Below are 17,329 nucleotides of genomic sequence, written 5' to 3' on the forward strand. Positions count from 1 at the left end.
TTACAAACCCTAAATGAGATTAGTGATGGGAAATTCAACACAATAACAATGTAAACTCTAACAGAGTATATACAACGGATAATTATTTCTCCAACTTGCTAGAATATATGAGGAGCAATATCAAATAATGCAGTAACACACAAGGGACACCAGAATTTTAACGTGAAAAACCTTCCCAAAGTGAGAAGTAAAACCACGGACACAAGTCAGTCAATCAAGCTCCACTATAATCAAAATAGGAATACAAGAGTTTCTCCAAAATACAGCACAAAACGTGCTCAACAACACGGCATACAACAGAGCAACAAACTTGAAAATGAGAACAAGAAAAACTAGAAAAAAAACAGTAACACAGCTGCTGTAGCAACTCGATTTCTACCACCTCGGATGTCGTCTCACCGATCCAACCGTTCAAAATGAAGTACTATAAGTTGTGAACATGCTGTCCAAATTTCAGCCCGATCCAACAATGAACGAAGACGCAGTCACAAATTTACCACATCTACTAGGAGTTCCTGCGGGTTGAGTTTTCTTATCTTCTCTCACACTTTTCAATCGCATCTTTTTGCATAAATTGCCCACACCTTCTTGACACATTCGTCCCCTATGTATTAGATTAAGTGGGACAAGTGAGTTTTGCCTAACTGGGTCTTTCTCCATATAGTAAAGAAGCTCAAACCAACAATTAGTTCATTATCCAAAAGAGTGAGTAAATATCATTAATAGTACGAGAAATACTAATACACATAAAGCCCATGAGTTTTTGTAATGGTATTTATAATTGATGCAAATTATAAGAAACTTTAGCATGGTAATGCACCCAACGCTCATCAGTTCTTGTAATATGTATTTATAATTGATGCAACTTATAAGAAGAAACATGTTTTCAATTTGTAATATTAGTCTGTTTATCTATTTCAATATCAAATAATTTGATATTTAATACAATAACATATTTAAAGTCTCTTAAACATTATTATCAGATTATAATAAAAGTGAAAAGTTGTTACACCATGCCGTCGACCAAAATTTAAAAAAAATCGATTTTTAATGATGAAATTTGGATTTATTTGGTAGGAAAGTGGTGAATTTAGTTTAGATCTCAGTTTTATTGCTGAGTACTGCCTCGAGTCTTACCCACAAGCCACGTGTGTGAGAACTGTTGGGTCTTAATAAAGTTATAGACCCAGTCCAGAAAGTCGTTTAATAGTGTATTCACATTAAATTCAACATATCATTAATATAGTGGTATAAAATAGATTAAATTGCAATATACTTATTGAGTTTTAGTGAAATTACACAAATAATCCTTCATTTTTTTACACCTATATAAACCTCCCATAGTTTTTATTTTATACTTTCATTAAACTGACCAACCAACGTTGCATAAGAAATAAGTGTAATCTTTTAAACAAAAAAATATGATAAATACAATTAAGTTAAACATGATATATTGTGTAGACAAGTCCAAATAATATACAAATCAATGTATATTTATTATTTTTTGTTACAAAATGCATCAACAATTCTAAAGAAATATTGTTTAAATCACTCTTATAATATAGTGTAACGAACCAAAAATAATAATGAGATATTGACTCATATATTATTTGGACTTGTCTCCACAATATATCATGTTTTATTTAACTTAATTGCACTTATCACATTTTTTGTTTAAATGATTACATTTATTTCTTATACAGAGGTGGTCAGTTAACGAAAGTATAAAAATTAGGGGAGGTTTGTATAGGTGTAAAAAATTGAGGGGTAGTTTGTGTAATTTCACTAAAACTCATGGGTGTCAATGCAATTTACTCTATAAAATATCACTAGATTCTTATGATAATCAAAATCTTAAGAGTAATATTTGTTGATAGAAACAATCATGAATTTTGAAATAGATTACTTCCTTACCAAAATGCGAAAGAATACTCTTGGTAGTACAGAATAAACATTATAATTAAATTTAGTCTTTAATTTGTAATATTCACCGTGTAAAGATTTATAAATAATATATTATTTACTATTTATTTATATTAATTTTGTTATTTAAGAGTAAGTGATGATTAAATAAAAACAGTGGTTAATTCACTAACAATATAAAAATTTCTTACACTAAATTTAAGTAATTAAGTATAAGTGAGTATTTTACAGTTTAAAATATATTCGTTTAATTTAGTTGTGATGTGCGAAAATATTATCGTACAAAAATGATTTTCAATATTAGCAGAAAAAATTATATGAAATAAGTTTAAATGAAGAGATTTATAGAATTGAAATTAATAAAAAATTAAAAACAAGTAATATAAGGCCCATATGCTTATTAAAGACTGTTAATTATTTATGTTATTTTTTTATATTGCTATTTATACTCCAAAAGTCTATTTACATTGTATAAAATATATTTTTTAAAATTTTGATAAAAAAAATGCCAATAAATATCATGAAGTACTTATGTAGTTATCTTTTTTTACACTATAATATTATGTGAATCATTAGCAACAAAAAGTTGAACTTATAAGACTCTACTATATTCTTAATGTAATCAAAAGATTAATAGTTTAATTAATTCTTAGTGAACTACTTATTAAAAAATATTCGTTGCATATTTCAAAATAGATTAATTCTTTAAGCATAAGAGTGAAATATATCATTGATAGTACGCCAAAATTTTCTATGAATCTCGGAAATAACATATTCACTTGTAACTAAGAACAACCTTGATGACAAGCAACACATTATTCTTAGTTAGGTTTCACACATTATTTTATAATTTATTACATTTCTCGTGAAATAAGAACAACATTTATTTATTTTTTCTCATAATAATAAATATCATTTTTATTCTTGCTTGAATTCCATAACATACCTCATTCATAAACAAATATCTAAATTTTTAAAGTAAAAGTACTTTTATTGTGCTAGCAAAAATAGTAACAGGAGGGGTTTACTAAAGTAACTAAACAAAATATCAACAAGAGGGTTAATTCAAGTGTACATATTTAATTATCCTTAGCAAGGTTCGGGTTCGAGTAAAAAAAGAAAAGTAAACAAAATGGTGAGTCATACTTAGGAGGCATATCCTAGTCTATGCATTAACCTTTCTCATTGTTCACTACTTCACTGTATTGTTAAAGAAGAAAAATCGATGCTATGCCATGGATTCAAGTTCAGAAGAAGTTATCCTTGTTTGCACAAACCCTGATTCAATTCAAACTCAAACTGATTCTCCAAACGAAGAGATTCTGATATCCACTACAGATATTCTTACTCTGAATTCTCCAACGATTCTCAATTTCAATACAATCAAAGTTCACGCACTCCGCGATAGGTTTACTTCAATCTCACTCATCTTTTTTAATTTCTGTTTCTTTCTTTCTAATCAAAGTTTAATTATCTTGTTTTTTTGTTACACAGTCTCGTTCAACACTCTTCGTATTTTCGAGGCCTCCTCAGCGGAAGTTTCAGGTAGAAATTTAGATTTTGTAAAAATCACTTATGAACTTATTATGGATGCATTTGTTTGGATAGATTACTTATTTAAGTGCTTATTCAATAAATAAACATCTCTACAAACTTATTGGAAAAAAAGTCTGGATGGTAGATATAAGCAGCCTTATCCGTGTCCGTAAATGGAGAGACTGTTTCCGAGAATGAACTTATTGGACAAAAACATACCGGAATTTTACCAGCTATGAAATAAGCTGTTATCCTAAACCTAAAGTATCTCTTACTAGTGCTCCCTTTAGCTTATATGCTCTTTTGGACACCCATATGCTATAAGCTCTTCTTACTAGACAAGCTTATGAACTAAGCTAAGAAGAGCTTATGAGAATGTTATAAGACTTCATCTCATGTGATAAATACTTAATAATGCTGTTGAATCAAACGCTTCGAAAATTTGTTAGTTTTACTTTCTCATTGGTTTCTTATCATGCTGTTTTAATTGGACTGTGTAGTGAATCGTGCTTGGGCTCTATCACTATCAAGTGGAATGTGCAAGTTTTTATTCAAATTCTTAAGCATATCAATGGATGTCCATTGGATATTGTGTCGGATACTTTCGTCCCTCTTTATGAGGTATGTTGGTTTTAACAATTATGCATTCTGCATTTATTTTTTCCAGTCTAGCTGGTACAAGAGAAAGATTTAGTTAAGTAAACATGTCAGGAGAAGACATAACATATGTTCTATTCTGTGTTTGGTGTATTCTGTATAGAGAAGAGGACAACATATGAGAAAGTAGGACATTTTGGCTATGCTAATAAATAAATTTGAGATCAAAATTTTCTGCCTTGTTCTCATTCTGTTTAGTTTTCGCACCAAACATTACCAAAATGTCATATTGATCAGGCAATCCATGACTGTAATGTTGACATTCTTTCTTTTGTTTGGGAGTTCAAATTTATAGCAGTAATTCGTTTATCGTTTTCACAGTCTAATGGCTAGTGCTATTGGTATTTTTCTTGTATGTCTTAGGGTGCACTTTATTTTGGAGTGGAGACACTTCTCTTAAAGTGTAAGATGTGGCTTTCTGAGGTATTCTCACTCTCATCTGAAGGATTTCAATCAACAGAAATACAAGTGGAGGATTTGATTCAATTTTGGAAGTTCGGCTTTGAACATGGTAAAATTTGACTCATAAATGAATGCAAATGCTTCCTTTTCAGATTTGAGATAACCTTTTGTTGAAGATTAAAATGTCCAAAAGTGGTACTGCAAGAGCCACTTCTTTTTGGGATTCCGTTGCGAAGAAGAACCTTGGTAATTTGAAATGGGCTTTTTTTCAAGGGTCAGAAACTCAGAATAACCCATCCATTGTCGTCTCTAGAGTTCCACTTCACTATTTATCTTTTTTCTATATCCCAGTGGGAGTGATTGATTGACTAAAAAAGATTATGATTTATGAGGGGTTTTCTTTAGTTGGCTACAGATATGAATAGCGTACCCTTGTTCCAAGAAGGAAGGGGGTCGTGTCTTAGCAATATGGGGTCTAATGATATGACTCTTGCAGTTGAATGGCTATGCTGTGTTCCATCACAACCTCATTTCTTATGACATTAGGATATCTGAAGGACAAATAGCTTAGACTAGAACAGGTGGGTCACTAATTTAAGCGAACCAAGCTTCTCATTTCAGCCCCTGGAAATTTATTTTTAATGGTTATACTATCTTTAGGTCTTTACTTTATTTCAGGGTAAGTAATGGGTTCTCATGTCAACTTTTAGGAGGACCTTTGGTTAGGAGATTCTTCTTTTAGTGTGGCTCCATGACTTTATAGTCTATCTTCTTTATGTAATGATCCTATTCACAATTTTTAAATTGTTCAAGACTCCACTTTATGTTGGTATTTTACTTTTCATAATTTAAATGATAGGAAGTCCTTCGAATTGGAAACTCTTTTAGCTCTCCTTGATCCACTCTGGGTTTCTTCGGATTTGGTCTCTTGATTGAGTTTATTCCTTCCAGGGTTTTTTCATGTAAATCTTACTTCCAATTCCTAACCTGATTGTTGATCAGACCTTCCTTTGATGACCTTGATAAACCGATGACTTCTTTATGGAATGCTTTATTTGGTATTTTCGATAACTACTGGGTTTACCCGAGGTCCTTGGACTATTGGACGATTTTTTGTTCACTGGGAGAAGGAAAGATGCCAATTTCTTTTTGTGGTAGCGTAATGTGCAATGTATACCACTTGTTCGTGTATTTGGTTGGAACATAATTCTCGCATCGTCGACCACCTGTTATGGGATAAGATTAGGTCTTTGCCTCTTTGGTGTAATGCCCATGGGCTTTTGAAGGTGTTACCCTTACCAAATTGTTGAGAAATTGAAATGTTCTGTCATTGTTTTTCTTTTCCTTTTAATTTGTTCTCCTCTTCGTCTTGATGAATTTCTTCTTTTATAAAAATATATTTTATATTTTTAGCATAAAAAATGAATAACCTGAGACTGCAGGACTTTTGTCAATTATAGTTTACTTTTGGCTTAAATTATCAAAGGGTTCATTCTGACATGTGTTTAATGCACTGCTTTTGCAGCTACTGACTTTATCCTGGATTCATGTATGAGCTACCTGGCAAGAAATTTTGTATGTGTGCAACTTCTATTCACTAGAGCTTGAGCAACCAAAACTCATGTTTCTCCTTAATTATAAATATAGTAGTAGTCCTGGTTGGAATGACTGTTCAATTGTTAATCATGCATGCTTATGTTTCCTCACAAATAAATCTCATGAGGTGCTTTTACTTGTCTACTGCTTGGGCTTATTGTTATTGCTAAAATGTTTGCTTATACGTCACTATATTGGCGCCCATTTTGTAGAATTTCTTTAGAATTGGTTGTTCATGATGAGTTCATAAAACATGATATTAGAGGGAATGCCCCTTTATATACTGAGTTGATTTTGTCATGCATTGCTGTGTCTTTTATCTTGCGGTCTGTACATGTACATCCTCATGATAGGTACCATGAAGTGATATTTGCTTTTGTTACCAATATAAAAGCCATTTGCAGTGCATTTTATCTTGTGATATATTTTTTATGTGCATCTCATTTACTTGTCATGTTTGGTTAGGCTTGAAAGGGGTGTGGTAATTACTTTTGAGGAAACCAGATAGTAACATTTCTTTTCTTGCTTTATTCAATAATTCAATGCTTAGATTTTTAATTAATGTGAGATGATAGACGATTTTCACTTATCAAAAACAAAACAAAAAAGATAGATGACTTTTCTTTTTTTCAGATGTGGGCAACACATTGTAATTCTTTTGGAAAAATCCCATATGACATGCTCTTATCTTCAGTGAAGCACCCTCACTTGACTGTTGAAAGGTTGACAAAATATTTAAGAATGGCTTGATTCAACACTATGTAATTTGGCATATAAATTTAAAATGCTAATGTTATAGTATCTTGACAGTGAGGTACATCTTGCTGATGCACTTCTTCTTTGGCTTGGAAGTAACTTGGAAAATTTGGAGAGCCCAAGCAAAGCAGAAGCAGAAGACAGCTGCAATGGAATTTTAAAACAAGTGAGTTATATGTTTTATTATTGATATTGAGGCCTGAAATTCTTTAATGGAAACAGTCTGGCTAGAAAAATACAGGCAGAAAGAGTCCTACCGAGTCATCTTTTTTTCCTTTTTATGTGCAATACAACAGGCTATTCCTTCACCATATTGCTCAAATCTGAATGTTATCAATGACATGTTATTTATGGCACCGTTATATATATAAAACTATTCATATGCCTTCACCTAACCGCTTAAGCTCCTGGGAGAGTTACTTTGTGACATGGTATCAGAGCCTCTATGACCAAGTGGTATAGGGTTCAATCCTTGTGGCTCCCATTCTTCTAATAAGTATTTATAGTTTAGCACAAGATAGGTGGGACTCTGCGTTGTCCATGCTTCAAGAAGCCCAAAGAGCTCTTGCATGAGGGCGTCTTAGATTTGTGAAACCATTCATGTGTCTTCATCTAACACCCTAAGCTTTTGGAAGGGTTAGTTCATGATAATTACTTTTGAATCTATAGGGAAGAGATGGAAAGGAGAAAAATAGAACTCTGAAATACCGTGACATGTTATGACGATGTGATAAACACATCCCAATACTCCTATTTATGCTTTAGGTCAGATACTAGTGTACTCCAACTAAAGCTTAGCCCAGTGACACTATTAACATAATTAAGTTCTTAAAACAGTAAGAGTCCTAATATTCTAAGTTTCTGACACTTGCCACCACACTTTGATTGAATATGCTGGTTTGTTGCTATACGTGTTTGGATATAGAAGGGAACTTGCCCACTTCTTAAGTTAAGCTGGCAATCTCATATGCTTTATAGTGGCTTAAAGTGTCAGGTATAGAAACCTTTCACATGCCATCAGCCAACAACTTAAGCTTTTGGGAGAGTTGGTTCTTGACATAAAGAATCTCCTTACATGGAGCTCGGCTTGATTTTGGATTATATTTCATATGATCTTAGTTCAGTTAAAGCTGTAGACACTGTCATTTAGCTCATGGGTATGTCACATGCTGTTGTGACAAAAAATACCAAACTACTCTAATCATTACGTGTTTAGTAAAAAAATTACATATTGTCTCTTCTATTTTATAAGCCTACAAAAGACCAAGACAATACTGTAAGAGAACAACCATATTTTATTATGAAATAATCATACTCATGAAATGCGATTATCTGTTGTTGAACATGGTTGGATATTACCATTTACAAATCCTAGATAGGAACAAGCATTGGAAGAAATGGGGGATATTGATCCTTCCTCACATATACATCAAGCTTCCTGAAAGTTTGTGCTGATTTTTAAAATGTGTATATATATACTCCATGAGTAATTCCATGAGTAATTCCATATGTAATTAAATTTTCATCAATATGATGTGAACGTAATTATTATATTAGTTAATTTATTGACAAATAATTATGAATTAATCATGCTCTTAATTTTTATTTATATTTCTCCAGCTTAACTCTGGCTTTGCCATCGATGACAAGTTTGCTATATATTTTACCATGTCATGCCTACTTAAATCTTGCATGATCTTTTGTTTTTGGTCCTTAACAGATTCGTGTGGGCCTTTTGCCATTGTGGTTTGCTGCAGGTAAACCATTTTTTGAGCCTTTTTACCTTAAACACAGAAAAGTATTTATCCTTCTATAGGTGTTCCTAGATGACGTTAGGTGATTTTTATATTTGTTTAACAGGAAAAAGAAACTCTTTTCATTTTAGGCATCTGGCTGAGGAAAGCATTGATTCTATTTTCATACAACTAAATATTCCAACTTTGGGTTCACAAGATACTATAGGGTATATTGACTTTCAACATCTCAGGATTCGGTTGACAGTATATTCAAAGGTACATTTAATACTTGAAAGCCACTTATTGATTTTGAGTTTGTTTATGATTGTAAGTTTATTTGAGGTAAGGAGCCTTCAATGCTTAGAATTTACAGTATTGCCTGCTTTTACCAGCAAAAAAAGGAGAAAGACAAGTAAAAACAGGATGTATCATTTTGTAAAAACAAAAGGAGCCTTCAATACTTAGCATTTACAGTATTATACTATTCTCTTCATTGGCTCACAGATTGCAATGCATTGTTTATAACATTTTAAGTAGAATTAGAGAATCGTGCTTTATGTGATTTGGACATTTGTGGAGGAGACCGTTAGAAGCCCCCCAATAAAGAGAGTAGATTAAATGGAGGGTAGTACAATTTCTAGAGGAAGAGAGGGGCAAGAAAAACCATAGGTGAAACAATTAAGAAAGATTTGGAGATCAATGTTTTTGTCAATGTACATGATTTATGATTTAGCATTATAGTGCCGTTTGATCCATGTAGCTAGCTGACTCCTCCTAGTGGAATCAAGACTTGGATATTGTTTTAAGTAGAATTAGAAAATGAACAGGCAATTTCTCTCCATCGTCCATACCAATTTAGTATGATGTACATAAGTTTAAGACGACACCATCTTTTGATGTGGTGGACAAAAATATGACACAAACATTGTGTGGTCCTTGTTTGACCAGATAAGCATTGTTTAGGTATAAGTTCACTTTATGTCAAGTCAGTCGAGATTCATGAAACATTCTTGTGAATAGTGATAAGGTTCTTAATTCTTCTAGCTGCTTAACTTCCATGTCTCTGGCATTTTGACATTCCATAACTCAATATTTTGTTGAAAGTGTCTATCCATTCCTTCTGGTATTTGCTTTCAGTATTTGGTTTCAGCATTTGCAACTGCTATTCAGGCACATGATTTTGTATACAAGTCTTGGACAATTTGTCTTTCTGTTCTCTGCAAGGAGTTCGTGATGATCTATTGGGAATGCTGTCATGATTGATGATTTGTGATGTAAACTTTTCTTTGCATGCAGAAACTGAACCTTTTCGATTGTCCACAAATAACATATGCAGTTCTACTTTCGTCTTTGATCCCTTCATCAGATCTAACAGATCCCACACTAAAGAAGATCATAGAAAATTTATTTACTAACTCTAGACATCGTGTAAGAGATAGACGTGCTTTTCAACAAAGACAGTTACAAACCGTTACCTTTGAAGCAGTTCAGGAAGTGGATATCTCAAAGTGTCAAAGATTGCTTATTGAAGAAGCTGTTGATTGCTTCTGCAAATCCTTTCCTTCGTTAAGAGTATTCAAAGCAGCTTATCTTTTGAACATTAGGACAATGGGTTTCCTTCAATTATTGGAAAAGTGCGCTTTTATCTGCGAAATTGACTTGACTGTTGATATTACTCCAGTGTTACCAGCACAAGTTACAGTTTTATCTTCTAGTCCTGCTGTGATACCACCAGTACCAGAGTCCTCTAGTGTTGAATATAAAGCAGTGGAAATCATGTTATTTAATAAATCTGGACCTCCACTTTCTAATGTTACGAAGCTCACATTGGAAGGAAGAACTGATGTATGTGGTAAGATTTCTCTGGTGAAATTTTTTCATGACGGACTTAATGATTTTGTCCAAATTTTATATTTTTATTGTCTCTGTTGATGACATGAAGTTTTTTTTGTTGGGGTCCATGCCAGATCTTGGTCTCCAGTATATTTCCAAACTCTGTGTCTCATTGTGCCACCTGAATATTAAAGGATGCATTTCAGTAACTGATATTGGCATATCAGATCTCATACGCAGATGTAAAAAACTTAATTCACTTATGGTTTGTGATACCTCATTTGGTTTAAATTCAGTTCAAGCTCTTTCCTCTGCTATTTCTGATAGTGGCAGCTTTTTTTCTGGAGATTCCAGAGACAACTATCTGAACTCTGTGGCATCTAATCTTCAAACACTCCATGTGGGTGGCTGCAGGGGTAAGTTGTGTCTTTTCTTGTTTATTCATTTGGCTGAACTGCTAAAATGAATCTGTAAATACTCTCCTTGTATAAGTTTTCAATACCTTGTGCTGGCTGCCTGTTTAACATTCAAAAGTTATTGATGCATAGCATAATATACATTTACCCCATGTAGATCAATCTTCATGTGAAGATGATTTAAACAGTCAAAGAGGACTGATAAATGAAGAAAGTTTGGCTTACCAAATTTTGTGTTCTAGATTTTTGGTACTTCATGCTTTTGATACAATGTATACTTGAGCGTTGAGTCTAGTATTAGTAATGATACTATTGCCTAGGTTACCCTTGTGACATTTTGACATGTTAGGCCTTAAAATTGAGTTATTGCGCAATGAAGAACTAGATGTTTTCCTCCGTCTCACTCACTTTTTAGGTGAAAGAAGTCACTTGAATCCTAACCTGATCAATTAATTATGCTTGATCATTGAAAACAGCTTGTACTGCAGCATGTGCTGTTAATTTCAGAGGGATATTTTAGAATTTTATTAACTTTTAGTCCTACTTTGAGAAAAATATAATAAATTAGTTGTTCTGTAGGTATTTGTGAGTCATCTCTACTAGAGCTAATGTCTCAAACACAAGTTTTGAAGAGTTTATGCCTGAGGGAAACTAACCTGGTTGACCAGGCATTGTATAATTTCATAGGTTCTTCGTTGAAGATGCTTGATGTCTCAAACACTAAGGTTTGTCGTCTAATTAATGAAAGCTGGAATGTTTTGTCTGTCTTTACAGTGGTATAAAATAGAATTTGTTGATATTATTTTGTTGAAACTCAAATGTTAGTCGAAGTTCAAGGAACTGTGGTTGGCTTGTTTTCTTACATTCCTATATACAACTGCAAGTGTTTTCTTACATGCCCTGTTTCCACGTAAAAATACTAAGCATGGTGTATAAAGTCTCATTAAATTGCACAAAGATTGGCTAATAGACAAGTTATATGCTTCTCCTGTTCAATCCCTATTTATATTTTAGATGTGTTGAATAGTATAAGTTCACATTAAACCCTATTACCTGAATTCTTGCTTTAATTATTAAAGCAAAGTGAAATTTGTGCAGTACATTGTTCAATTTCATGCTCTGTAGTTCAAATTATTCTTTCGTACAACTATCTTCTGTAAGCTTATTTTATCTAATCGGTACATACCAATGTAAAATAATCTACCATTATTATATCATACAAAGTTCCCCATTATCATGCAAGGTTCTACCATTATATCATGCACATGCATTTTTTGCTAATTGAGACACCATGGACTGTAAATATCTTGTATGTTTCTTCCTTATTGGCATTGCCTCTTTATGATTAGTTGATTTGCTTAATTCCTTTTTATTCTTGGGGAAATTGCAGATTTCTGGAGCTGCATTAGCTTATATTATTCACAGAAATCCAAGTTTAAAATGTCTGAAAGCGAGAGGTTGTAAAAATTTGTTCCAAGAGGACAACAGTATTGTAAAGAGAGAATCTAGCTTTTCCACTTCACATGAAGAACTACATGCTGAGTTGGAAAAGGAGTGCACATTGGAAGAAGTTGAAGTTGGATGGGGTTTCTCTACCTTCTTTTTGAGTGCTCTGGAACCTGCACTGATGTCATTAAAGACCATCAGTGTAGGTTTAGGTGGAACATTAGGTGAATATGCATTGAGGCGATTACCTGCAATCTGTCCCTTGCTAGAAACAATAAGCCTTCATTTTCAGGTAATAGTTATTTTCCCTATGGATCTTAGCTTCTTTTCTGCCCCCTGAAGAATATATAAATATTATTTCCATTGGTCATTGTACAAAAAACTGCAGAGAAACTTTTTCATTCAATTAATTTTGGGGAAAAAACTTTTACTTCCAATTTATTTAATTTAATTGAAATGCAATTCCTCTTCTACAGTTCATGTTGTTCCATCATCATTGGCTTCTACAACCAGACAAGTCAAAGCTTATATTTTTTGAATTAGTCTCACTAGTCATAGATAAAATGTCGTTTCCCATTCTTCTATAATATTATATTCATGTATGAAATGCATAATGTTTCTTACTTTGGCTATTACTTGGCCATCTGTTACATTGCTCTATGTATGCTTATATGTTTTTTAGTTCTCATTTGTTGTAACACATTTCTAAAGTTTCAAGTATTGCTTTCTTTGTTGTTTTCTTTTTTCACAGGTAGTATCTGATATTGTTGTGATGAACATAGTTACATCCTTGATAAACTTGCAAGCATTATCTTTGTGCTATTGTCTTGGTGATATATCCATGTCTAGCTTCAAATTCTCCATGCAAAGTCTAAGGAAGTTGAGGCTTGAAAGAGTAACCCCTTAGATGAACAATGATGATTTGGTTATTCTGACGCAAAACTGCAGCAATTTGGTTGAGCTTTCATTGCTAGGATGTCCTCTACTTAACTCAGGTTAGAATCAATTATTTTATCTTTTAGAACAGAAGAAAATCACTAGGACAGAAAGAATGTTATAAAGGGTTAGGAGGATAAGAGTTCCTTCTTACAAAACAAGTAATTAGACAAAGGAGAGAGAATATCAGTACTCCCTTTAAAAAGACCACAGGCTTTGCACTATAACATAACCAAGCTCCTAGTTTCATCCCAAATTCCCAATGGAGCTGCTCCACCAAATAAATCTCCTTAAGGATGATCAAGTGCACTTGATTTCACTCACTTGGACGTGATTCTATGACACGTGCCTCGAAGCGGTCAATCTTTGTCTTCTCAATAACTTCTATGCTACAAAGAATTCTGTTGTAAAAATAGCAAAAGAGAGAACTGGGATCACAGGGGGGCAATACAGTTTTTAAACACTGCTACTTTAGTCAACTGGTGATGATTTACATGTTTATCAATGTTGTTATTTATTGTTACAGATTCTCAACAGATAATTTCTGGTGGATGGCCAGGCTTGATCTCTATTCATATTGAGGTTTGTTAATATTTTCAGTAGAAACAATTAGAATTACCTGATACATGCCTGTAACATATTGATATATGTTTGAGACATGATAAAAAGCCATTAATGTGCCTTCACTTAACAATTGAAGCTTTTGTCAGAGTTGGTTCATGATATAGTATGCAAGTTTCATGCGCCTTCACATAACAGCTAAGTTTTTTGGGTAGTTGTTCCATGACAGTGTATATATATAGTCATACGCTGTTGCAGAATGGATTTATCTTTTACGTAATATGAATATGTTTGCTAAGTGAATTTCCCAGAAACCAAGCAATATGTAGTTAGCTGTTGTCATCTTCTGGCCTTGAGAAATGTTATAAGTATAAATATTGTATGCTGTTGCAGAATGGATTTATCTTTTACGTAATATGAATATGTTTCCTAAGTGAATTTCCCAGAAACCAAGCAATATGTGGTTAGCTGCTGTCATCTTCTGCCCTTGATAAATTTTATAAGAATGTATAAATGTTTTATACCGGTGGAAGACTTGCAGGTGGATAGTGGAGAAATTGGTCTCCATTTGTTGGACCTCAGAAAATGTGCTGCTCAAGAATTTGACATGAAAATTGAGTGCTTATCCCTTGATTAATGACAATCCATTTCATTTTTCATTTGATTTTATGTATCAAATAAGTATCGCTTAAGGGATGTATATCTTGTTCATGAGTGTAAAGAAGAGAGAGAAGAGTCATTGAGAGATAACCCTTACCTCTGTGTTTGCACTGTACATGGAGGTCTTATTTTTGATGGGAAAGTACAAACATGTCTAGTACAAGGGTAGTACAGCTAAATACAACATAATAATAACTAACACTAATAATTCAACAATGAGATTATTTTATTTTAAAGCTATTTCACACCATCCTTTGGGTTTGTGTGTGTGTGTTTTTAATTGCTTTGAAACCTATTGTTTAGGAGTGTGGAGAAGTTACAGCAAATGGAGTCTCTGCTCTTCTTGACTGCAAAGCTCTTGAGGATCTCGTGCTGCGTCACAACGTGAGATTTTCATAAGCCTTTTTTTTAGTATACATTTTTTGCATCTTGCATGTATATATAAATTATCTAAATGGTGGTCAGATGGCATATTTGCCCGTCAAAATCTAATTGGTCAGCTTCCATCTTAATAATAGATTTTCTGCTTGTCTTGAAATTCCAGTCATTATTTTGATTTTTGTTGCATTATTTTGGTTGCATTTTCCCTAAATTCAGGATTTGAATTCCAGTTAGTATATGGCATTAGATAATATCATTGAAGGTTATGTGAGATGAATACTACTCTCCTAAAAAGAAATATAAAGAGTGACCTAGTACATGAGGCTTCCACTAGGTGGGGTCTATGGCGGACATATATACGTACCTTTACCATTGTGCTAAGGTTCACCCTCTTTGAGTACTACTCCATAAGAATTTTGCTAGTTTATTGATCGGTGCAGCACAACTTGTCCCATCCATATTTTTATTTGTAATTCTATTTTAGAGACCTAAACATCTCATCGGATGATTATGTGAGCATTGAATACTTGTTTCTGATGATCAAACACGGATCACTTAGAATTACAATCTAACAATTAAATGTCATTCTTTCTGCTCCGAGGCTTGTTTTGTGGAGTTTTGTTGGCAAGTTTCAGTATACTTTCTAAAGTATATGGTATTCTTCAGGGTGAAGCTTTATGATCCAATTTGTCTTTCCCCCTCTCCTTTTTAAAATAGAAAAATTAACATTTGCTTTGTGGTTCTCTCTGAATTTCTGAATCATATTTTCAAATTGTGTTCATAAAGAACTCTCTTGAAACTAGTTATTTACTATTGGTATGGCCATGCTCATGCAGGGGCCTGGGCTACAAAGAAACTTCATTTCTTATGTTGCTTCACAGGTTGCATCTCTCTCCCTCTCTCTCTAGATTGTGAAATGAATGAAACTTGTACTAACTATTGTATCTTCTGTTATAACTAATAGATGCCATTGCTTCGAAAATTGTCGCTGGATATATGCGATGCAACGGAAGGTGATTTTGATATTCCAAACGTAAGTCATCATCCCTCTCCTGCAATTAGTTTCTATTCAAGTTCTTGACTTGTCATCCCAAACTATGGGAAATCATTAATCATGCCATGCAAATCTAATGATTATAAACTACTCTCATTGTTTATACTTTTGTACTTCTATGGTGTGATACAATTGGTCACATCATAGTAAATTGAGCCAAAGATTGGTGTTGAGGAGTATATGAAATGAGGTGGAGTGTTAAGTTTATAAAAATACCATCTTACACCGTTTTTTTGTACTACCAAGGGTATTCCCTCACCATTTGGGTAAGGAACTAATTACTTTTGACGTGCATGGTTGTCCCTCTCAACAAGTGTCACTCCCAAAAATCGAACCCTTGACTTTTTGGTCATCCTAGGATCTAGCGGGGCCATACACCAATACACAACTAGACCAACACCTTGTTGATATTTTACACCGTTTTCTCTAAACACCAATTTTGTAATTATTGATCACCTATTCACTGTTATTTCCAAAGCAAAAATGTTATGAGAGCTATGAAGTGTAAGAAAAGATGTGAAAAAAGTGAATGTGAGAATATAATAGTTGCTTCATAGGCTGGCTTTAGTTGTTCTAATTATTGTTATTTTTGGCATATGCTGCAGTATGGTGACAGATACTTCTTGAGTACCTTGAAGATAGCAAGATGCAAATCTCAAAGATGTGCATTTAATTTCCCAGTCCCTACCTCAGGGGTTCGCAGAAGATCTGTTCATGTGGAAACACTTGTTCTTACATGGAACAGCAAAGATCTGATCAGAACAGTGGTGAAGGAAAGGCTTTAGATCTTAATGATTGTGTGGTCACATCACCCTATGGTCTCATTTTTTATGGTAGGGTGTTCAAATCCAGATTGGTCCAAAAATAAAACCGAAACCACAAACATCAAATATAATTGGATTGGTTTTTAAAAACCAATCGGTCCGGTTCCGTTTTTGGTTCCAGGTCTAGGAACCAGACCGATACAAACCGGACTGAATTGACTACCAATCAAAAAGAAAGAGGGTCTTCTTTTTGTTTCAATGATCAAGCCTTGACATTTGGTGGTGACTGCCCTTGTCAAAGACCACCAAGCTAGCTCAAACAGGTAAGAAGGAGGGTCTTGTAGCTTCTGCTATAAATTGATTATTCTGAAAAATGTTTGTATTAATTATCTCATGTTCCTTCTCTTTAACCCATGAATAAAATGATGTTAGGTTACTTGAGAAGTCAATAATTGTTTATGTATGACTATGATGCTGGAAAAGTATGAAAATTGACTAATGATATATCTTCTAACAAATTAACTTACAACATACTTAGAAGTGTAGGTGCTTACGACTAGAATGGCAATGAACCGAACCAACTCGGTATTCGTTCGAAAATCTATTCATTATTTAGTTCGATAAACTTGGCTCATGAACCAAATGAGCTGAACTTGAGCTGGAAATTGAGCT

At 33.5% G+C, this 17,329-nt stretch overlaps 2 protein-coding genes across 4 annotated transcripts; both read left to right on the top strand.

The window, feature by feature from the left end:
* Positions 3,092-13,819, top strand: LOC109356707 (BTB/POZ domain-containing protein FBL11-like). Of its 3 annotated transcripts, XM_019600192.1 has the most exons (15): positions 3,093-3,331; positions 3,418-3,468; positions 3,960-4,080; positions 4,480-4,627; positions 6,044-6,093; positions 6,748-6,836; positions 6,925-7,036; positions 8,591-8,627; positions 8,731-8,882; positions 9,903-10,458; positions 10,574-10,855; positions 11,435-11,580; positions 12,246-12,593; positions 13,053-13,296; positions 13,764-13,819. In XM_019600192.1, the coding sequence occupies exons 1-14, from the start codon at positions 3,159-3,161 to the stop codon at positions 13,206-13,208; spliced, it is 2,421 nt and encodes an 806-aa protein (XP_019455737.1). In that variant the 5' UTR covers positions 3,093-3,158; the 3' UTR covers positions 13,209-13,296; positions 13,764-13,819. The 3 variants fall into 3 exon arrangements, with proteins under 3 accessions (XP_019455738.1, XP_019455739.1, XP_019455737.1); XM_019600193.1 differs by lacking the exon at positions 13,764-13,819 and having other exon boundaries at positions 3,092-3,331; positions 13,151-13,294; XM_019600194.1 differs by lacking the exons at positions 11,435-11,580; positions 13,053-13,296; positions 13,764-13,819 and having other exon boundaries at positions 3,092-3,331; positions 12,246-12,433.
* On the top strand, positions 14,169-17,175 carry LOC109356709 (BTB/POZ domain-containing protein FBL11-like). The gene is made up of 5 exons (XM_019600196.1): positions 14,169-14,623; positions 14,762-14,842; positions 15,676-15,720; positions 15,804-15,872; positions 16,499-17,175. Exons 1-5 carry the CDS (start codon positions 14,609-14,611, stop codon positions 16,676-16,678), a joined length of 390 nt encoding a protein of 129 aa, XP_019455741.1. The 5' UTR covers positions 14,169-14,608; the 3' UTR covers positions 16,679-17,175.

The sequence above is a fragment of the Lupinus angustifolius genome, chromosome LG09 (assembly GCF_001865875.1).
Source record: "Lupinus angustifolius cultivar Tanjil chromosome LG09, LupAngTanjil_v1.0, whole genome shotgun sequence".
In the NCBI taxonomy this organism is placed as follows: Eukaryota; Viridiplantae; Streptophyta; class Magnoliopsida; order Fabales; family Fabaceae; genus Lupinus; species Lupinus angustifolius.